The following is a 23,221-nucleotide window of genomic DNA, read 5'->3' on the forward strand; positions in this document are numbered from 1 at the left end:
TTGCCCAAGTATGCAGGCTGGAGCAGCCAGGAATTGAACCACCAACCTTCCAAACAGTAAATGACCTCCTCTCCTCCTGAACTACAGCCAGTCAGCACGATAAAGGGCCATCCATCCATCCGTCCATCCATCCATCAATCCATCATCCATCCATCCATCCATCCATCCATCCATCCATCCATCCATCATCCATCCATCATCCATCATCCATCCATCCATCAATCCATCATCCATCCATCCATCCATCCATCCACCATCCATCCATCATCCATCCATCCATCAATCCATCATCCATCCATCCATCATCCATCCATCCACCATCCATCCATCATCCATCCATCCATCCATCCGTCCATCCATCCATCAATCCATCCATCCATCATCCATCCATCCACCATCCATCCATCATCCATCCATTCATCATCATCATCTTCTGGCAGGTAAGATTACCTGCCAGAAGTCAAAGGACGCCAGTTGTGTCGAATTTTGGGTGATTTTTGACCAATCTTTGACATTTAGTGCTCACATCAAGTTTCTGGGCCGCTCTCGTTTTTTCCTTTTAAGAAATATTGCTAAACTCCAAGAGCAAACTGGAGATGCTTGTGCACGCTGCCTCCAATCGTTGTGTCAAAGTGCTGCTCTGAGGCTTTCATTGCCTGTTTTCTGTCCTCCACTCAGTTGGGCACCAAATGAACCAATAGCTGGTTTTCTGTCGACCAGCCTCCGCCGTTTGTGACTCATTAACTCTGTCCAGTCATATGACTTCCAGCTGCTGTCAGATCATATCCTGATTTCTCAAGGACTGTCTCCTGTCCCCCCATAATGATTGACTTTGGTTAGGACAGATGAGTCAGAACAGCCAGTCAAGGCCATTGCAACATCCGGAGAGTGGACGACATTACAAAGTGGACATACGCTGTGGACTTCGTTAACCTAAATGGGATTTTGGAGAGGGCACTTTCACCACCTGATGTGACCATCACGTATGTCTTCACATGTTTGAGATGTGCACACACACAGAAATCATACTGTATACTCCATAACTCCACAGAACACCTTTTTATTTCAAAAGTAAAAAAAAAAACAGTAACAATAAGACTTGACTACAGTTAAGACTTCTTTTCCTACCATGTTTAAGCAGCAGTGGAAAAACTTTGGTGATACACAGACATAAACATACAAAGATAACTTAAATACATTACTTTTTAAATACTTTGGCTGATCATGTAAATATTCACAGGTGCCCGTGATGCTCACGGTGAAGCCGTGTGGAAGGCACTGACATCTTCGAACACATTCGCAGACAGCAACATTTACATAAGTACATCGGGGATTTTCAAAAGTCCATTACAACCAGCAAAATTCACGTTGTGACAAACGTTCCACAGACATGCATTAAAGTGCTTTCCTGTGATCTAAAGAAGATCGGGTGTCTCTCAGATGGAAAACAAGCAAAAACAAACCAACTCAGATGTGCCTGTTTGTAACAGAAACACTGTTAACCTCAAATCTGCCTGATTGGCCCTGGATGCTTGCTCTGTGCGGACGTATCAGCGGTCATGGACAGTTTGCTCATACAGCCCAACATGAAGCAATGTCTGATGTCACAAGAATACACTGCGTTTAAACAAAAGACGTTAAAATAAAGGGAGCAGGAGCACAGCGATCCAGAGCGCAGATCAAACACAGGAGATAAGTTTCCTGGTAGGCTAGCAGCGCAAACACACACACACAGACATGTATCGTGTGTGTGTGTGTGTGTGTTTGAGAGAGTGTGTGTGTGAGAGAGACATTCTGAAAAGTACAGAAATCAACCAGGTTGTTTTAGCGTTTGAAAAGCCTTTTAATGATCGGTCACGAGACACTGATTAGCTCCATTACAGCAGAGAGAGTTGCACCTCAACAAGCCTTTGAACAGATTAAGACCTCTGATTATTAGACCTGTGACCTCACAGCCCCCACAATTACAGACAGATTAGCAAAAAAAGAGACTAAATGCAAACATGTAAAAAAGCAGAAAGACATCAGGCTATAAAAGAAGCACACACTGTAAAGTCGATTTGTCAAGTACTACCAGGTATTTGGTGATTTTAAACTAACATCAGTAATAACCAGATATCGCTCAGTAGCCTGTCTCCTTCAATAAGACATAAAGAGTAGCCAAACATATAGTACAGACTTGGAATCGAGAAATTAAATATATGTTTTACAGTTTTTGTAAGGTTTAACCCAATTGTAGGACTCTTGATGAGGAAACCTCGGTTATTTTCAGTCCATCGTCTGCCCACCACTTTGGACATGAATATAAATAGAGTGAGAAATGTTAGGACTTGTGTTTTTGCTATTTTGTGTACATATTTGAAACTGGGCACTGCTGCACCTAACATTTTGGTTGCTCTGGTCCCTCATTAGAAACCAGCAATGTAGTCGTAAAGATTTTGGCCATCATCTCAGGACTAATTTAAACCCATTTAGCCACATTAAGGCTGTTTTGCCAACTGTAACACGTAGCTGACCTTTTCTTATTCAGTCTTCCTAAAAAAGACTTTTCTTCACACAGTTGGCATCGAAGACTTGACTCATCAGTAGACTGCAGGCTTGTACAGCCTCCACTTTAATGAAATACAGAGGAAAACATTTAGGAAGAAATACACTCATGTGCACAATCAGTAGCAGTTTTCACAGAACTCCTTCAGCTGACTTTGTGTGATTGGTCCCAGAGCACAAGACGTCCATCGAAAGGAATGTAAAGAACGTCAAATGAACATTTGTGTTTTTGGTTTTATGTGATCGATCTATAACTGAAAGCAAATATCGAGCCACTGAAAAACATCAACAGTAACATCTTCTTCCAGACCAAGAGCCCACATCGCTCTGTTAAAACTACTCGACAACACTGTAACTATGGGAACATGGGCTTATTTTTACCCTTTGCCAACCCTTTAGTGTCTGCACGTTTGCGTATTTCGCATTAGTGCCGCAGACAGCGGGAGACTTGGAAAGCCCCTCAGCCCCCACCTACCCCTCACATTGGGACTGAACCATTAGGTTTATTAAACTGCTGTCAGTCCAAAGTCCCGACTTCCACAGGGAACTTATGAATCACGTGAAAAGGCTAATATTTCAGACTTGGCTTCCAGCAGGGAGAATGGCAGCAGCGGCGTGACAGAGGACTGATCCATGACTCCAAAGTTCACGGTGCTGTGATAGCCAACCAGCCACTGTAGCTCAGAATTGAAAGTGATACTTAGGGGAGTCAGTTTGTTTGCATTCCATCCAAAGCAACAGATGCTGACCCTCTTCTTTTCCTTTTCCTCTCTCTGTGGTTAAGTCTTGCTGAATGATGAGTTCACAGTTCAACTGGAAACTTGCGATCTGCTCCAGTGGTGTCAGTGTTCAAACTGAAATTGCATGTGAGTCCAAAATTAAGACAAAGGGGGGCACAGAAAAGAGGTAAAAGGGTTCACTGGGTCGCCGACGAGTTCTCTAGGAATACATTGGTTCTGACAGGGCTCCAGCTCACGCTGCAGCTTGAAATCCACATTAATGGCTTAAGTGTTTGATCAGTGAGCGGCAGGATAACCACTCCTGCGGAGGTCAGTGGGCAGATAGGACCAGGCTGCTGGATGGTGTTGAAGACAAGCCTTCATTCTTATATTAACAGGATTTAAACATCAGCCTGAGATCTCTTGGCTTCTTTTGAACGTTCCAGAGGAAGATTCAGAAAGACATCACTAACCCTCAAAGCCAAACTTTCTCATGATGGTGGGAGAAATCAGTTCAGGGGCTTGAAAGAAGATTCAATCAGTCCTGATTTAAAGTTTAAATCCATATATTGTGCACAAAAAGTAGAAGCAACAGTCATCTAAGGTGGGTATAATAAAAGTTGTGTACTACATCAAACTCTAATGCAATAACTATCAGTAATACATTAAGAAACAATAAATAAATGGAGCAATAGATAGACTTGCTGTGGCTATTTGGAGGTTTTATCGAAGTCATCCAAAACTGTGGGGGCTCCTGGGATTAATGGGAGAAGAGTCTTCTCTGCCACTCTGGCCAATAAGCTGATAGAGCCTATGGCTGAGGTTCTGCACTTGACAGGTTCCCAGGACGCAACCCACCCGCATCAGTTTGGGATGGTGGTTGTTGTGACCCCCTCGTGAGTGGGCATGGCGACGAGCTCTCGGTGCCCGTCGCTCAACCTGCAAAGCCTCGGTGGACCGCGCCCACGCCAAGGCCAGGGAGGCTGTTCTTGCTCCTGATGCCAGTGGCTGTTTCATGAATCCAGGCAGCCGGTTTGGGGATCGGCTCGGGGCTGAAGATGGGACCGTGCTGATGGTCTGGCTTTCTGCAGCGGGAGCGTTATCATCTTTCTGGCCAATGAGTTTATTGAGGACATCCAGCCTGAGGAGAAAAGAGACGTCAGGTGAAAAGCTGTTCTACAGAAGTGAGTGGGATTCAGACTGCACGACTGAAAGTGCATAGCTGAACAGTAAATTAGTGTTTGGATATTTCAGCAGAAAGAGCACCAGAAAAGTAAAACAACTCAGTAAAATGCTACTGTGCAGATTTCAAGATGTTTACGAGACAGTTTTGCAGCTAGCATGCTAGTTTGTGCTAACAAAAACAGCTAAGCCATCAGGAGTTTCTGTTTGTCCAGCTAATTCCAAAAATACCAACTGTGCTAACCATGCACTCCCATGATTGTTAGCATGATCGAGGGCAATGCTAATTCTGTGGACATCTAATTAGAGGTGTAAAGCAATTTGGTAAATAAATATTTTATGCTAGCTTCTGAACACCGCACACAGCATCCTTCAGCATCTGTATCCTTACAGGACAAGAAAACCTATAAACATGAAAGCCGTGAAGGATCACCCCATCCAAAATGTAAAAAATCACACACCCCGTCATGAACTATTGGCAAACGCAACATTGATTTGCCATACTTTTTTCCTCTTATGTGATTGGTCCGTCTGTACAAACAGGCTTGTGAAAATGCACATGAGACTAAATGATGTGTTAAGGTGTGCAGTGTGGCGGACCACTGGCTCAGACATTTTCAGCAAACAGCACTGGCCGACTCGCCATCTGTTCTTTGTTTGACAAAAACAGTCGCTTCTTCACTGACCTGTCAGCGCCATGTTTGTGCAGCACGGTGTGACTCAAATTCCTGAGAGAAGTAAAAAGAAACAATGACAGCTCAGTCCCATTTCAGACTGTGGAATAGCTATGTTGGTCCACACACGACGTGGTGCTTGTACAAATAAAGGATGTAGATGCCTCCAGTTTTTGTACCCATTACCTGCTGGACTGCCTCTCTGTGTGACTATCAAAGTGATTTCTCTTTGCAGATGAGTAGTTTTACAGCCTGTTGTGAAATACTGGTGTTTCTCACTGCTTGGTTTTGCTTTGGCACCAGTAAGGTTTGGGATAAGATCACTGTTTGCTTAAGAATAACTGGTGTCACAGTGTTAGCTACATCTGTTAAAGCCACAATTTTCATTTTCCAAAGTTGCCAGGATAAATATTTTGCTGTGTCACTGGGCTGAACATCATGTTGCGCCTGGATAAACTAAAAAAGGTGGAATCTTTGCCAGAGGTTTACATTTAGGATCAGAACAAATCCATCTTCCGTGTTTGCCTTTCGAAGCAAAGATGGAAAAAATGGCTCTGTTTCACCATGTTTAATTATAAAACGTGTCTTCCACATGTGAAACGCTAACTCGTGTTATCTTCTCATGAACACTCCTTGCTGAGTTTTCCAAGACTTCACAGCCTGTGGTTGGTTTGAGACTCCTCCCAGAGATGCTAAGTGCAGCTGCTGGCTCACTGTTGGCAGAGCCGGTCACCTTTAGAGGACCTGCTATCCAACAGTGGCGATGGCTGAATAAATAGTTGCATAATGGTAGGCCGCAGACGAAGGAAAGCACTATTTCCAGGACAGGCCGCAGTCTGCCACAGTGCCACATCATCAAGTTACACCCACATGGTCTGCACAGGGAAAGCTTAAAGCTTATTTGCATAGCTGCAGCGGTGGCCCCACAACAGAGCTCATAAACGTATTTACACAACCCAGTGACAGGATGTATAGTTTGTATATTTCCATAAGGATACTCACTGTAACCGCACAGCGTTTTCATTGTTTTCAGGCTGGTTTTAACACCAGTGATAATGGATGTGACTGATGTGAGTCTGTTCTTCTATAGCAGCTAAGACTGTAATCTGTGGTGCTGATGACTCATTCTTTCTGTATCTTGGATCCAGGAGGTCAAAAGTTTAACATAAGTTTAACATAACAATCTTTTCTGTGGTACAAACTTTTCTGACTGGGGCTGAAAAATACACTCATGCAGCTGTCATGTGCAATGTTAAGGTGCTGTAGTGATGTAGGCAATAACAGCAATCCAGTCTGAGTGTTGCAACATACTAATTGCCTCACATCTAAGAAAAGCATCTGGTACCCCATGGCAACCCCCCCCTTTCTTTCCTGGCCAGTAATCCAGCTCTGTTTATTGTGCGCATTAATGAGGTAAAGGGGATTATGTTTTAAAGCCCACGGCCACAAACCGCAGTGTAGGAAAAGCCGTCCCCTTGTGATCAATGACAGCAGTGCCTCCGATTCCCGAGCAAACCATCGGAGCACCTGGTGCACTTAGTTAATGGTCTTAGAACAATAAATATGTGCCCAGGAACAAGCTGTGCGTTTTAGTTGGGCCAACATCACCTGCAGCTGGAACAATGCCTGACCTCCCTGCAGTCTAACCAGTCATACAAACCCTCACACAGGCCTGGACTTAAAGGCTCTGCATCTTAAGTTGGTCCATGTCCACATCAGACATCTGATGTTCTTTATTATAAAAGAAAATATTAAAGTATTCTGATTTAATTTCAAGAAGACAGACAGTGAAGGAGACCTTTGTGTTTGGCAGGAAATCAAAGACATCCAGGCTTCTGGTTTCAGATGTGTTGCAATATCCCAAGTTTATGGCTTTCAGACACAATTGCATTTGACTGATAATTTCATAGGACCTAACAGTTAAATCAAAGGTGAAGCCAGTACCTGTAGAGCAGCCGTGTTTCCTTTTCTTCTCTATTAATGACAACGAGCTGTATTAATTGTTTTAGGATGTCAAATCTGGGCTGAAGTCTCTGAGCAGATTTCAGCTGCCATGGCCTCCCTGCAAGTCACAGTGTAATCTTAAATTCCCTAAGTCTCATGGAGGGTAAACGAAACATAAACCCAACCCTAACCCTTCAGATTTAAACCCACTATGTTTCAAATGTACACGTTTACAGATGTTTCAAAGGGAATCAGCCATCCGAGGATGAGGAGCGAAAACTGACAGAACAGAAATCTCTGTCTCAATGAAACGAGCTGGGCACTTCCGGCTTTATAACCCTGGGCTGTAATTTGTATTGTATAAGCCTTTTTGGCCTCTGAATAAACTCTGTGCAGCCAGTGAATTACATGAACTGATAGATGCCAAGTTATAGTTCACAAACCACATAATTGTGATGGATGTAGACAAGACACTCGTGATCAAAAAGGTGGTTTCTCTTCCCCTCGGAAGCTGCCTTTATTTTCCAAATGCCTTTTTGAGGAACACTTAAACCACAGACTGATCCTCTTACATGCATGTCTTCTACTCTTACATGACGTACAGTGCATTCATGTGCAGCGGCGTGGCTCTCTGTGTGAGCAGAAACCTGCTCTTTAAGGATGCGAACGTTGGAATTTAGGTCTTAGACATTAATCCACAGCGGAATTCCTTCCTGCAACCTTCTCAACTTCAGCCTGTGTTTGTGCAGATTTACCTTGAGATGCTTGTACTCTACACATACTCCACACCAGCTCTGAGCAAATTCAGTGTTTACAACAGGCTACAAATCAAAGTATAAGAAGAAGCCTGGGTTGAGGTACTAAATTTGTAACCATCCCAGAGGAATAAAGGTGGTTTAAAGAGATGTTAATGCTCAGAATCGAAACATCGAATCTATGGACCCCAAACCAAGAAACAGCAGAAAGGCTCGGGCCATGCTCTGTGAGATGACTCGAGTGTTTTTCTCTGATAGTCATGTTGGTGCTAGGTGAAAACGCGACTTTATTCGGCCCTGAAATGTTCAGAGAAACTTGCAGCCCAACTTGTGCACACAGGCTGATCCAGACAAAGCCGGGGCCAAGTGAGTCCATCTAACAAAAGCCTGACCGCAAACCAGCTTCAAAGTCTTCAGTCTGCATCAATGAGCCGCTTCCCACTTCCAGAATCTGGACGTAAAGCCACTTCTCTCTTAAAGCCATGTTTAACTTGTCTGGCTGCAGACTATTTTCAACTACAAAAAAAGATGTTATGTAAAATGATAATGAAGGGTATGTGTTGCCTCTCTTATGCTTAACAAAGAATTTCTCCTCGTTTGGAAAGCGCCTGCTTGGCATTGTTACAACATCTTTTTGTGTCCATATCAGGACACAGAGAGACAATATGGACACAAACACAGGACATGGAAGGAATGACAGACATCTGAGCTCAGACACACTCAAGAGTCCAACAGACACAAAAATGTGAAGTGGTCGAGTCTGTTATTATCATGCTGTCAGCTGGTGACAGTAACCGAACAGGATGCGCCCCGTGGAGTTAAGAGGGTGTCGTTTATAAGGTGACGTGCAAAGTGAGAGAAGTCGAGGTCTGTGAGGCAGGGTGGGTGTCAGAAACCAACTTAATATCCACTCTGGCAAAATACCACCTACAGCACAACAGAGCCCAGATGCTTTCCTTTCACCTGCCCGTCTCTGGAAGTGGTCAACAACAGCTCAAACGTACTTCATAGTACTTGCAGTACTCAGCTGCAGACACTCGGGGAGTCCATTTATCTCACATAATCTAAAAGAAAGAAGTCATGAGGAAATGTGACGACTTTGTTTGGTGACGACTCCTGTTCTTGTTTTCTTATCAGCTTTTTTAAGACAATACCAGCCAAACAAGATCGAATTAACTACACAGAGCTGGAACTGCAGCCTTTAACATTTGTAATGGGGGAGAGGACTGAAGGGGGGATTACGGAGCCGGCCAGGTGCTGTGCAAACAGAGCTGCCCCTTCTTTTCGATTTCAGCAGCAGGTGTTTGTCGAGATGACAGAGACGGCCACAGGAGTGCTTTCCACCTGGAGCAAAGTTCCACCCTCGGATCCTCTTACACTGGATTAGATTTCACATTATGAGAAACAGCAGCTTTCAGTTTCACAGCTTCTTCCACAGCGCTCACCTTAAAACAGCAGAATCAGCGCTGGCACAGAGTTACGGCTCCACAGCCAACCAGAAGAGGTCGCCCTTCGCTGTACCTCATCCACATCCTCAACTATGCAACCCGGCACACTGATTGCCACTGTGACTGAGCTCCCTCGCCTCTGACTGGGTGGACTGCAGTGTGCGTTTGTGCGTGTTGACCGGTTGTTAATCACGTCTGTTTGCTGCCTCATGTCTAATGAAATCCTGCTCTGACACCAAAAGAGTGGAAAAGTACAGGTGCCATTCATTCCCTCACAATAACCTTTACAAAGACCCGTGATGGTATTTACGACTGGGCTATTCAGAATAACAAACTGGTTTTCCCACCTTTGGAAATGACATTTTCCCTGCTCGATGTCAGGGAGACCAAACCAAACAAAAGCCCATATGTCAACGGTTCATCATGTGACACCAAGACGTAAGGCAACAAGGCGAAGAAGAAATGAGCCAGGACTAAGACAAAGTTTGGGGATTTAGAAAAACATCTGAATTGTTTATAGAAAACAAGCTGAGAGCAACTCTGGGCTCAGTTAACTCACTTTACTCATGTTTCAGTGGTAGGGTTAAATGTAGGTTAAAGGTCACCTATAGCTGAGATGTGATTTCTTATATCTCATCATATGCCTCATAACCTCTTACTGCAAAGATCATTTAGCCTTCTAAAAAACACTAAAACTCCAAACTTACACAGGTCTGTGGATTTTTCTGTGCTTTGACTTTCTGAGATACACCGTGTGTGGATGTGGAACAGCAAAGATAAAGCCACAGCCTTTGACCTTGAAGTGTACACTATCTATTGTCAGGCTGACACAGCGACTCACGTTTACACACACTAACCCTCGTCACTTATTCACCTACAGGCAAAATGATTCAACGTTTCGGAGTGTGCGTCAGACTCACCGAAGAGTAAATATCAGTGTGTTTTCTTTATTTTGAACTTTAAAGCAAGTTAGAAAAAAGTTACCAAAGAGAATAAAACGCTAATGTTCGAATAAAAACAGTGAAAAGCATTTGAACTAAACGACATTACTGATGGGGAAAAGTCGGGATGTAACGACGCTGCAGCCAATTAAAACGTGTTAACAAGGCTGATATCGTGCTTTCTGCCCGATACAGTGCAGCTATAAACAGTAAGATTTCACTGACATGCAGCGGCTCCAGCTGCGTTTACGTTCTTCAGTCCTATCAGACAGTCCAGAGTTGCTCTATAGGCGCACTAAAGTAGTACTAATACGGCAGTGCTGGCAGTACAGCGATGGTAGTCAGAGTAGCAGTGCAGTACAGCGGTGTGTCCTACCTGTTCCTGCCGGGTCGCTGCTCAGCCGGCAAAGCCTGCTGGAGGGAAAGCAGGCTGATGCAATACACAGTCAGCGGGAAAAAGAACCGCATCTCCGGGCCGACTTCAACTATACACCCTCTTTCTGGGTAGGAGGGGGCGAAGTCACGGACTGGGTGAAGGTTAAATCCCAGGAGTGGGAGGAAAAAAATAAATAAATAAATAAAAGTGTGATAATGTGTCCAAGATAGGCGGATTGGAGACTGCAGATGAAACCTTTAGGGGGGAAAGTAGAGTAAATAATGGGTCAATCTGCTGCTAATACCACCAATATATATTTTTAAAAAGCACGATAGCGGAAAGTATGAACATCTACTTCATAGCACCCAGTCAAACTAATGCACCATGAGGAAATTTACATTATGCTAAAAAAATGTCCAAAAACTGCAAACTATAAATCCATAAAGTCACTGTGAAGTCCTGCCTGTTGTTTTATATTTGTTTTTTTATTTTACATAAAATAAGCAAAGACTAGTCTCACCTTTTAGGGAATTAGAGCTCAGAGGGAGGATTTAGTTCCCACGAATCCAAACGTGTTGGTCAAGATCAAGTTCTCCAGTTCTCTGAGCTCCGGGTGACATTGTGGATTTAAATACTGAGAAGGCGGAGTTCACTGCCTCTGGTGGGCAATTTTCAGAAAGGTGCTGGGAGGGTATAATATGCTAAACTCGGGAAATCCAGCGTTGATATGGTACACAAACCCATCCCACTGCTAAGCCTTTATAAACGAAAATCTCAAGAAAAGCTCGCTTGTATTTGAAACAGTCCCAGTTCTCATGTCCTTCTATAAAAGATGCTACTGGATGTTCTGTAATGGCAAAGAGAGGCTTGACAGTAATGTCACTTACAGCTTTAAGTTAAAGGTCCTATAAACTGAAAACTATAAAGTTTTTGTGTTTAACACCTGCTTTCAGTACTTTAAAGCTAAAACTGGCACCGTGAACTTTGACTTAATGTACAGCTGTGAGCTAACAAGTAACCAGCACCAGACTAACACCTCGTTATACCATCCCCCAGAACTTCATGCTATCATAATCCAACATGTGCATACGCAGGAAAATGCCTCACATTTGCATGAATTTCTCAAGCAGTCAAGCCCTCATCCTACATCTTATCAGCGCCCTCAGTGATAGTGTGTGAAGTGTGTGTGAAACAGATAGAAAGAGATGCGGGAATCTTCACAGACTCTCCCCCTCGCTGGTAAGTCAAGCTATCGTGAAGCGGCACTAACACATTTTCCAGACGTGAATATTTCCTTCACATTTTATTGCTGCTGGTGTCTGTTCCTGGTAGGAAGCACGCGTGGTTTTATTTGGGTTATTCAGCAGATGCTGTAATTTTCGGTTGTATTTTGTAATCTCTTACAGTTATATGGCACAAGTCTAAACGTGCATCCTACAACTCTGCAGAATGACTCAGATGAATCCTGTGAAGATTATTCCACCTTATTAGGCAGGATTGCTGTGCCGTGTCCAAGTCCCCTCCTACTATTCTTTGTCGGCCTGATGCTAATTCATACACCTGATGCTGCCTCAGAGGCAGTTGCGCAACTTTCGTTTCCAAGAAGGCGCGATGAGAGGCTCGCCAACATTTGAGTGGACACCTTCGTGGACAGAGCATCCATGTAGAAACAGAGACAGGACAGAAAAACAGAGACTTCACGAGGAATTCGGAGATGTAATGTTTGTTGTTTTGCCCTTTTGCTGATGTCAGAATCCTCTCAGGCTCTTAACCTCTTTATCTAAATAAACACTGACATAGAAGAGCACAATAAGCACTTGGATAGAAAGAGTGTGCATAGCTGCTTTTTGCAAATGTTTCCAGCTCAGCGTTTAGAATCTTCTCTCTGGATGCAAAATGTTTTATTCTGAAGATTTTGAACCTTTTAAAACACAAGCTAGACATTATGACATGTTTGTGGAAAACATGAAATAGTCCAAAACAAATCATGAAAAATGTGTGTTAAACTACCCCTGCTGAATCATCTCAGTGTTGTACTTGTGTTAGTACCCCTTCATTGCTTCCTTTTTACTCTCTGTTCTTATTTTCATTGCTTTTTAAGTTATGAGAATAAAGTTGGTTATCATTTCTTGGGGTTTTAAAGACAGAAGCATTAAATATGCCATGTCGAGTTTCATAATAAGTAGATAAATCTTGAAAAGATTCTCGAAATGTCAAGAGAACAACAGCAAGTTGTGTCAAAAGGCTTTCTGTGGCTGTCAAAGATCACGCAGGAAAATCAGATGACTCCAGCTGACTCTATGACTCTCCTGTACTGTAATCATAAGCCACAAGTTTCCATCTATCCGTCTATTTTCTAACCACTTACTTTATCCAGTTATGTGTCACCGAGGGGCTGGGGCCTATCCAAGCTACACCCTGGACAGGTCCCCAGTCCATCACGGGGCTGACACACAGAGAAGGCCAAGCACACAGTCACACACATCTACTGCCAACTAAGAAATACCAGTTAAACTAACAAACACGGATATGCACTTAGGAGGAAGACTGGAACCTGATCAAACGTAAGCAGGAACAGGGAGAACAGCCTCAGCTGACCAGATTAGAACCACAAACCTTTTTGCTGCGACATCAGAGAGTACTGACAGGGACCAGAAAGAAGGAGCAAATATCTCCCATACTGACCTCTCTTCATTGCCTCTCTGTTCAATTCAGTTCAATTTTAATTATATAGCACCAAACATTCACCTCAAGGTGCTTTATATTGTAAGGTAGACCCTACAATAATACAGAAAACCCCAACAATTATATGACCCCCTATGAGCAAGCACTTTGGCAACAGTGGGACGGAAAAACTCCCCCAAGGTCTTAAATAATCAGGCCCCATCTTATCTTAATGACCTTGTAGTACCATATCACCCTATTAGAGCACTTCGCTCTCACACTGCAGGCCTACTTGTTGTTCCTAGAGTATTTAAAAGTAGAATGGGAGGCAGAGCCTTCAGTTTTCAGGCCCCTCTTCTGTGGAACCAGCTTCCAGTTTGGATTCAGGAGACAGACACTATCTCTACTTTCAAGATTAGGCTTCAAACTTTCCTTTTTGCTAAAGCATATAGTTAGGGCTGGACCAGGTGACCCTGAATCAGTTTGCCTAGACCAGGGGTGGGCAATCTCAGTCCACGAGGGCCGGTGTCCCTGCAGGTTTTAGATCTCACCCTGGGTCAACACACCTGAATCACATGATTAGTTCGTTACCAGGCCTCTGGAGAACTTCAGGACATGTTGAGGAGCTAATTTAGCCATTTAAATCAGCTGTGTTGGTTCGAGGACACAACTAAAACCTGCAGGGACACCGGCCCTCGTGGACTGAGATTGCCCACCCCTGGTCTAGACTGCTGTGGGCTGGGGAGTGTTTCTTCTTCATCCAGTTTTCTCACTCTCTGTGTTTACACACCTCTCTGCATTTAATCATCAGTTATTATTATTCTCTGGCTCTCTTCCACAGCCTGTTTTGTCCTGTCCCCCCTTAATGAATTGGTCATGTTTCTGCAGTACATCCCACAGATGCTCAATTTCATTAACATTTAGGGATTTGTGAGGCCAAGTGAAGACACTGAAACCTTTGTGTTGATTGTAAAACCATTTTTGAACGTTTCCTTGCGGTGTAGTAGAGCATATCATCAAGATGGAAGAGGTTACTGCCATGAAGGTGTTTAAGAAGATGGTAGATTTCAAAGTGTGATCCACAGCAGAACATTGTCCAGAGCCCCACGCTGCCTGCATAAGTTTGTGAATGTCACATATCGACCTGATAGAAAGAAAAATGTGATTCACTGGAGTCTGTCAGCTTCTTTACTGGTCCAGCTGTGTGTGCTTATTGAGGTTTTACAGTAATCTGGGCTACAGTAACTCTTTTGTTGGATCTGAGCACATGGAGCATCTTTTGGTCCTCATGTGCATCACTGAGCCTAGAGCAGCTGTGACGAAGTCGGCACTGGGCTTTTGAGAAGCTGATCAGATCCTTACGCTGCGTATTTCTACTCACTTCCAGTACATCACCTTCAAGACCTGAGTGTTCACCTGACACTTAACATATTCCATTCCTTAACAAAAGCCGTTGTAAGGAGACCATCAGCAATAAAGACTGTTTGAAAGGAGAAGTGAATCAGTACTGCTTGGCACCATTTGTCTCAAAAGGCAAACTGAGATGATAAAAGAGCAGGGAGAACATTGGAGACATGGTTGGAAACATGACTTGGATGTTTCTGTTGGGTTTGGGCTATAATGTGCTGTATGATCCCAGTCTGAAGTGTACTGTGGGGCTTATCTAGAGTGATATTTACTAAGACACATTCATTAGAGGTAGCTGCCAGCTTTGCACCCTCAGCAATATCACCTTACAGCTCAGCCCTGCTGTGATCATCTCGTGTAGTTACCCAGCAGTTATAACACCATCAGCACCAAAGAGCTACAGCTGACCCATTAATCCATCTGTGAGCAGATGCTTCTGCTCAGGTTATGGTTTAAACATTTCACTGTACCATCTTAGAAGAGTGCGGTCAGGTGAGGGACGTTCTGACCTTTCACCTCCTGTAATTAAGTCATCCCGATTAAATAGTGCATGTTGATTTTGCTTTACCTTCACCCAAAATCTGCACCAATAGCAACTGCTTTGTGATGACACCGTGGTCCCTGAAATTTCCCCACGTAGGCAGATGGAGGTAACTCATTTATCAGTCAGACTTGGCTGAGAAAACAGGCCACCGTTTACTGGCTGTAGCACGTTTATGTAAGAGTTTTCTGGCGTGTGAGAGCAGCCTGCGAATCGGCACCCGCTGGACTCTGAACACAGGCTTCCCGCTTGGTTTGATCTCTCGGGCATGAGCTCTCTTTACTTTTGTTTTAAGCTGCAATTAGCAAATATGAGAACGTGCACTGTGTCGGTGCCCAGAATGGCACAGGGCAGCTTTAGAAGAGCTGCTGTCTGCGGCTTTGAAACTCACCCGAAAAGGCTCAGGGGCGTACTCGGCTGATCAAAGATCTTGATGTCCTCTGATAATACGAAGCTTTGAACAGTTGCATAAACAGTAAAAATAATAAGTGTCACTACACTGGGCTCAAGCTTTGTCTTTCCATGGAGATGATCAAATTTCTCCTCCTGCAGTAGAGTAAGTATTATGAGGAGCTGTGGGATTCAGACAGCTAACCAAACTGCTGATAAATGGACGTGGTTGTCATATCTGGGCAGCCTCGTCACAACCACAGAGGATGTTATGGATCCTCTTAGAAGTCACTTTTTAGCTGTTTCACTTAAGTGTCATGTTATTAAGGACTTCATTACGTTCACGAGTTCAAATTAGCATTGCACAGGTGAATTTGCATACACACATCAAGAAACAAATAAACCAACAGCACACGTAACAACAGGTGAATGGGAGTCGATCAGTGTTCAGGTTTAAAAGGAAACACTGTAGCTTTTCTTTATGTTTTTATTCATCTTAATAAATCCAATGAGTCACACTGATTCATGCACTTTGTCTTTTGGCTCCTTCATAAAGTGTAAATCTAAAAAAACAAGCCTGACAAAGCACTGGACACTGCCATTTTTTAACAACCGTTAGTGAAATAGAAGGAAGTCGTGAGTGTGTGTAGCTGTGGATTAAGCTACATGTTTATTGCTTGCTAGCATCACTGTAAACTGCAGCGTATGCACACGTTATCAAAGAAAGCCTGTTTTTGATGACGGTATAGTTACCTAACAGCACTCACTTTGTCAGAAACTACTCTGCTCAAAAACAGGACACTTTCAAAACACATCAGACCTCAATGCACAAAAATCAGTCATGCTGGATCTCTATACTGACATGGACCTAGAATGAGTCCACATCATTCCCAGCTCTGACCATCATGGAGCACACAGACCTCAGACGACCTGAAACATACAGTTTACTTTTATGTTTCAGTATTAATTCCTTCGTCCTCCAGGAGCTGCCTCCATACTCTCATCATGAAGCCAGGAGGAACCCAGGACCCACTGCACCAGTGTCCTCTACCTGCAGGAACATGGCTGTTTCAGGGGTTGCCTCATTGTGCCCCCTGTTCCTTATTTCATTAACACCAGAGCAGCTGAAACAGACTAACAACCCTCTCTGCTACTTAACTGATCAGATCAGCATCCCACAAGTTTAACTGACTGTTGCTACAAACGTGTTCTTTTAATTGTTTTGAACAGTACACTTATTCACAAAGGATGCACTGATCAATCACAGCTTTTACTCAATGACTCTGGTTGGATGTTTTTGTTGTGAATGTTTTTGCCTCTTTTGTGTGAAAGCACCACTAATGACCTAAACCCAAACAGATGAGACACACACAGTTCTGTAACCGTGTTTGTTTAAATGTTCAGCGCACCTTTCGGATGCACTGGTCCATAAACAGACCCTCGATGCTGCAGTGTCCCAGCTCTGGAGTGCGATGGCCTGTGATGCAAAACAAATTCATCACCTGAGCAGACGGAGGCGGTGTGACGTGAAAGTCACTGAGCTGAAGGACTGGGTATACAAACACACACCGCCTGCAGCTGTGAGGAGGACTCACTGTGCGGCCCTTCTCAACAAACAGCCGTGTGCGTGTTTCTGCTTCCTTGCAGCGCGTGATACAAAAACAGGGTTCCACCTGAGCAGCGTGGGGTCACCGTGTTCTGAGCCCCTGCATCGCGGCTGAGCTGCAGTAAAACAGTCCACACCTTGTGGATTCTCCCTCCTACAGCCTTTAAACTAACACAGCCAGGTGAAGCTGCTGTGTCACATATTTATTCTTGGTTTTTTTGGCTATTTTACGGTGTTTCTAGCTTTTCTCACTGAGCCAACACCAGCCACCCTGTGGTAGTCTAATGATTGCTGCCCCCTAGTGAAGCTCATGTTACATCAGCAGAAGGCCCAGTGCAGCCTCTCCAGCTGTCCCTGTATACGCTTTGGTGCTTCCCATGACGACCAGCCTGACTTAACCCCTCCAAAATATGAACAAACATCATTTACCAGCGTATTCAGACTCAAAAATAAACTTTCGATCAGGGTGTTGTCCTGGGTTTCAAGCAGAAGCTCTGTGAAGAATCGAAACCCAAACATTTTCCCACTGTTGTGAGGTTAGCGTCCTCTTGGCTTGTTCAGTATTTGCATTGTTTGTTTTGAGATTGTGTACAAGCGAGTTTGTCTGAACGCCCTGTTGTCTCCGTCCGAGCCTCTCAGTGCAGTTTGTTTGACATGGCTGCTCACCAGTGCACTGCTGTGTGGGAGGGAGAGAGCTCGCAGGACAGTGCAGTGGACAAATAAGCGATTGGATTTCATTGTGGGAAACATGATGGAGCTGACAAACTTCCGCAGAGTCTAATAATGAAAGCCAGGTTCAAAACAGCATCTCTCATCAAACGGGAGTCAGAGTGAGAATCCAGACACTCCCTCTGATACCCGTAAATTTCAGGCTTGGGGAGGATCATTCCCCGGCACATTTGCATCCATCCATGATGGAAATGTCTCTCATGCATTCTTTAAAACCATTAGTTGAAACGTTTGTCTTTTAATCTAACTACTGCTGAGTAAGTGCTCGTACCAGTGTCCTGGTATGTCAGTGGCATTCAGTTTTAAATGTTTATTTACCTTCAAAGGGTAGAATTCCAGATACATGCAAAGTTTCCAGCGCCGGACCTTTTTTCCTCCAAAGCCCTGGGACGGTGCTTTAACACAGCAGTCCCCAACCTTTTTTGCGCCACGGACCGGCCTTTAAGGTGTCGCGGATAAATACAACAAAATAAAACTAGTACCGGTACCGAAAAAAAGAAGATTTATTCACAACACACGTGAAAAGACCCAGGAAAACCGAGTTAACAATAAAAACGATAACAAAATAACGCTGAAAACCGATAAAAACCCTGAAAACAATACATTTCACACCCGAGCTTCAACTCTCTCGGCCCGGTACCAAACGACTCACGGACCAGTACCGGTCCGAGGCCCGGGGGTTGGGGACCGCTGCTTTAACAGACTGAACCTCCCTCCTTCAACATTATATGACACGTACTAGATTAGATTAGATTTACTCTCTCATGACAAATATTGGCTCATTTTGAATTTGTTGGCAGCAACACAACTCACAAACATTTGGATGGGAACAAAAAATGTGTGAAAAAGTGGTACTGAAAGTAAACAGCTGTGGGAACATTTTGGAACTAATGACACGTTATTGGGTTAAAAAGACCATCATCAGGAAGCAAAGTTTCACCAGTGTCCAAAACAGCGTGTCTGTAATTACGGAGCTATCTCAGAATCTGGAGAAATCTCTGGGCACAAGACCGAAGTCAGTACTGGATGCCAGCGATCATGGGGTCCTCAGGAGGCGCTGCCTTAAAAACAGCCATGATTCTCTCATAGAGGTTACTGCACCGGCTCAAGGGCACTTCACTGTCTGTGAACACAGTTTGCTGCTCATCCACAAATGTAGGTTAAAATTCTATTATGTAAAGAAGTGGACACTTGGTGTTTGCTCGCTCTGCGGTAGAGTATCAGTTCCTGTTCCTGCTCAAACACAGTGGTGTTTCTGAGTAGCTCATCTGCTTAGCAATTTGATTGATTGATTGAATCTTTATTTTGAACATGTTAAAAAAGTACAACAACATAGAATTCAAAGAGACAAATAAATAAAGCAAAACAAAAGGAAAACGAGCAACCACAACTACAAATAACTTTCATGTTCAAAAAGGAGCAGGAAGAAGCATAAGCTTATTTAATCCCACCCCTTTTCCACTATCTAGTAACCAATAGACTAAATACCTCCTTGCAATTACATTATATGTTATGTGTATATATATATATATATATATATATATATATATATATATATATAACTTTTAGATACATTCCTTTTTCATAGTATAATCTTAACGTGCTTCATCTGAATCACCCTTTCTGTGTACTCACTACCTAATTTATAGCCAAAGTATTCACTCACTGTCTCTTTACTGTTTCGCTAGCTTAGCTCGTAGCCGACTCGTTAGCACCATGGCTACTTCACCTGTCCCTCCTGCACTTTCCTGCTCATTGTGTCAGATGTTTAGTTACTCCTCGGCCTCCTTTAGCAGTAATGATACCTGTAACAAATGTAGCATATTTGCAGCTCTGGAGGCCAGGATTACTGAATTGGAGACTCGGCTTCGCACCCTTCATCCACCCGTAGCTAGCCAGGCCCCTGTAGCTGTTCCCCGGCAGACCCCAAGCAGCTGGGGAAAGAGGGCGGCTGGGTGACGGTGAGGAGGAAGCATAGTCTTAAACAGAAGCCCCAGGTACACCACCAACCTGTTCATGTGTCTAACCGTTTTTCCCCACTCGGCGACACACCCGCCGGGGGTCAAACTCTGGTAATTGGTGATTCTGTTCTCAGACATGTAAAGTGTAAAGTGTGTTGTGTTAGTCCCCGAAGGGAAATTACTCCTCTGCATTTAACCCATTCACCCAGTGAAGCAGTGGGCAGCCACCAATGCAGCGCCCGGGGACGGGACGGTACCTTGCTCAGGGGTACCTCAGGGTAGCCGTTCAGTGGAGTCGAACCCCCGACCTTCCGATCATGGGGCAGACACTCTACCTACTGAGCTATCCCTGCCCCTATGTGAAGCTAGAGACACCGGCAACCATAGTCAATTGTCTTCCAGGGGCCAGAGCAGGCGACATTGAAGGAAATTTAAAACTGCTGGCTAAGGGTAAACGTAAATACAGTAAGATCATAATTCACGTCGGCAGTAATGACACCCGGTTACGCCAATCGGAGGTCACTAAAATCAATATTGAATCGGTGTGTAACTTTGCCAAAACAATGTGGGACTCTGTAGTTTTCTGGTCCCTCCCCAATCAGACCAGGAGTGACATGTTTAGCCGCATGTTCTCCTTAAATTGCTGGCTGTCTGAGTGGTGTCCCAGAAACGATGTGGGCTTCATAGATAATTGGCAAACCTTCTGGAGGAAACCTGGTCTTGTTAGGAGAGACGGCATCCATCCCACTTTGGATGGAGCAGCTCTCATTTCTAGAAATATGGACCAATTTATTAAACCCCCCAAAATATGACTATCCAGAGTTGGGACCAGGAAGCAGAGTTGCAGTCTTACACTGTGGCGTGTCCAGCGGGGTGGCCTGGGGGGGCACAGGCCACCCCCCCAACCAGACTGGCCACCCCAGGTGCCACCCCGAAGCTAAAACAATAAAATTCAATGAAATATCAAATGTACGATTATGTTTTCACAGTGAAGCTCAGATATCCGAGTGTAAGTGAATGCTGCATTGGCTTCTGCGCTATGAGCGTCATGTTAGCAAAGTAGGATTATGGGCTCAAAATGTGGTCATAAATATTTTGTACTTGTAAATCAGTTTTGTATGTGTAAAAAGAATTTGTGCGTGCGTAAAAAAGATTTGTATGTGTAAAAAAGATTTGTGTGTGTGTAAAAAGATTTGTATTTGTAAAAAGAATTTGTGCGTGCGTAAAAAGATTTGTATGTGTAAAAAAGAATTTGTGCATGCGTAAAAAAGATTTGTATGTGTAAAAAAGATTTGTGTGTGGACTTAGCCAAAAACCCCCCTGCAAGTTACAAGTACGAATTTTGACCCTATTTTTCTTCCTGTCATCTGATTGGTCAATGTCATGTCAATCACAAATGTAACAATCCAATCAGAGGACAGATGGGTTTGGCTGTCGGAGGGGCACTTTTTGAACTGCAGGTCCTTGAAGGAATAAATGCCCTTTACATGCCAACCCAGCGTTTTCCTTCCTCACCACAAAGGAAAACAGTCTGTGGTCGTCCGAGTTTGGTGATTTTTGTGTCACAGGTCTACGTGCTTTATACAGGGACTTCCACAGGCTTTTCAACAGCGCTGCGGACCGCGGGGGGGGGGCAGTGTTTTGGAAATGACAGTCTTCATTACAAAGCTTTCTTCGTTATGAATTAGCATACATGTTTTTATTGAACATTTGAAGAACTAGCAAAAAAAACAGAAACTGTTGTAGAGGACATAAAGTCAGAGATAGAAACGACAAGGAGCAGGTGCATCTAATACAGGTAGAGCTGCTGCAAAACCCACAGAGCTCAGCAGCCAGCGCAACAAATTCTGGATCCTTTGCTTTTAGTTAGCAGTTAGCATTAGCAGCACATCCTGCGTCTGATGTGAAAGGACCTTTATGCTGCGCACTGTGACTCACAGCAATGGTCCCGGGTCAGCCCTGACTTTGTGTTAAACTAATCCTAAAGTAATAATGGTATTTCTAACCACTGACATACCACAACTTTATCCTTTCAACAGCTGCTGAAAGTAAGGGGACCTAGCTGCTATCGGATATTTATATAGAGATCCTCCAGCTTCAAACTGTATTACCCTTCAAGGACCTGCAGTTCAAAAAGTGCCCCTCCGACAGCCAACCCCATCTGTTCTCTGATTGGATTGTTACATTTGTGATTGACATGACATTGACCAATCAGATGACAGGAAGAAAAATAGGGTCAAAATTCGTACTTGTAACTTGCAGGGGGTTTTGGCTAAGTCCACACACAAATCTTTTTACATACAAATCTTTTTACGCACGCACAAATTCTTTTTACACATACAAATCTTTTTACGCACGCACAAATTCTTTTTACAAATACAAATCTTTTTTTACGCACGCACAAATTCTTTTTACACATACAAATCTTTTTTTACGCACGCACAAATTCTTTTTACAAATACAAATCTTTTTACGCACGCACAAATTCTTTTTACACATACAAATCTTTTTACGCACGCACAAATTCTTTTTACAAATACAAATCTTTTTACGCACGCACAAATTCTTTTTACACATACAAATCTTTTTTTACGCACGCACAAATTCTTTTTACAAATACAAATCTTTTTACGCACGCACGCACAAATTCTTTTTACAAATACAAATCTTTTTACACACACACAAATCTTTTTACACATACAAATCTTTTTACGCACGCACAAATTCTTTTTACAAATACAAATCTTTTTTACGCACGCACAAATTCTTTTTACACATACAAATCCTGATTTACAAGTACAAAACTGATTTACAAGTACAAAATATTTATGACCACATTTTGAGCCCATATAGGAGAGCCAAGCACGAAAGACGGCACCGCAGAAAACAATTTTTCGGCGAAAGATTAACAGTTTAACATATCTGGACTGGCCATCGAGCATACCTGGGTATTTGCCCGGTGGGCTGATGACTTATTTATTTATTTTTTTTGTAACGGCATGAACAATGAGAGGTGGTGGATTGGCCAGATGCTGGCCGATGTGTAAAAATAACTCAGTTGTTTGGTGGTCGCTATGGCGGAGCTTCCACAGAGGCCAGCAGGTGGATGAGAGAAGGGGAGGCAGGAGGAGGAGAGACCCGAGGCAGCCGTCAGTCCGAGTATCAGGTGAACTGAACTTCAGGTAAGAAGTTATGACCTGCAGTCTATCTGGGTCAGATATAAACCAAGTTTAGGTGGTTCTATTCAGCTGGGTGGATGCTATGATGTTACTGATGTTGAACTTTATTTTATTCATAGGCTTAGTTAGTAGAGTTGCCAACGGCTCCTTAAAAAATG

General features: G+C 43.6%; 1 protein-coding gene across 1 annotated transcript; it reads right to left on the reverse strand.

The window, feature by feature from the left end:
- Positions 1-1,033: 1,033 nt before the first annotated feature.
- Positions 1,034-11,236, reverse strand: adm2a (adrenomedullin 2a). The gene is made up of 3 exons (XM_031736085.2): positions 11,107-11,236; positions 10,587-10,841; positions 1,034-4,407 (listed from the first exon to the last, which is right to left on the reverse strand). The coding sequence occupies exons 2-3, from the start codon at positions 10,676-10,678 to the stop codon at positions 3,999-4,001; spliced, it is 501 nt and encodes a 166-aa protein (XP_031591945.1). The 5' UTR covers positions 10,679-10,841; positions 11,107-11,236; the 3' UTR covers positions 1,034-3,998.
- Between the last annotated feature and the right edge of the window lie 11,985 nt (positions 11,237-23,221).

The sequence above is a fragment of the Oreochromis aureus genome, linkage group 17, assembly GCF_013358895.1.
Source record: "Oreochromis aureus strain Israel breed Guangdong linkage group 17, ZZ_aureus, whole genome shotgun sequence".
NCBI lineage: Eukaryota > Metazoa > Chordata > Actinopteri > Cichliformes > Cichlidae > Oreochromis > Oreochromis aureus.

Coding starts and splice junctions, on each gene's coding strand:
- adm2a (XM_031736085.2), bottom strand. CDS start 10,678: ATGCGGTTCTTTTTCCCGCTGACTGTGTATTGCATCAGCCTGCTTTCC. Junction 4,408..10,586: donor CAGCGACCCGGCAGGAACAG/GTAGGACACACC, acceptor TTTTCTCCTCAG/GCTGGATGTCCTCAATAAAC.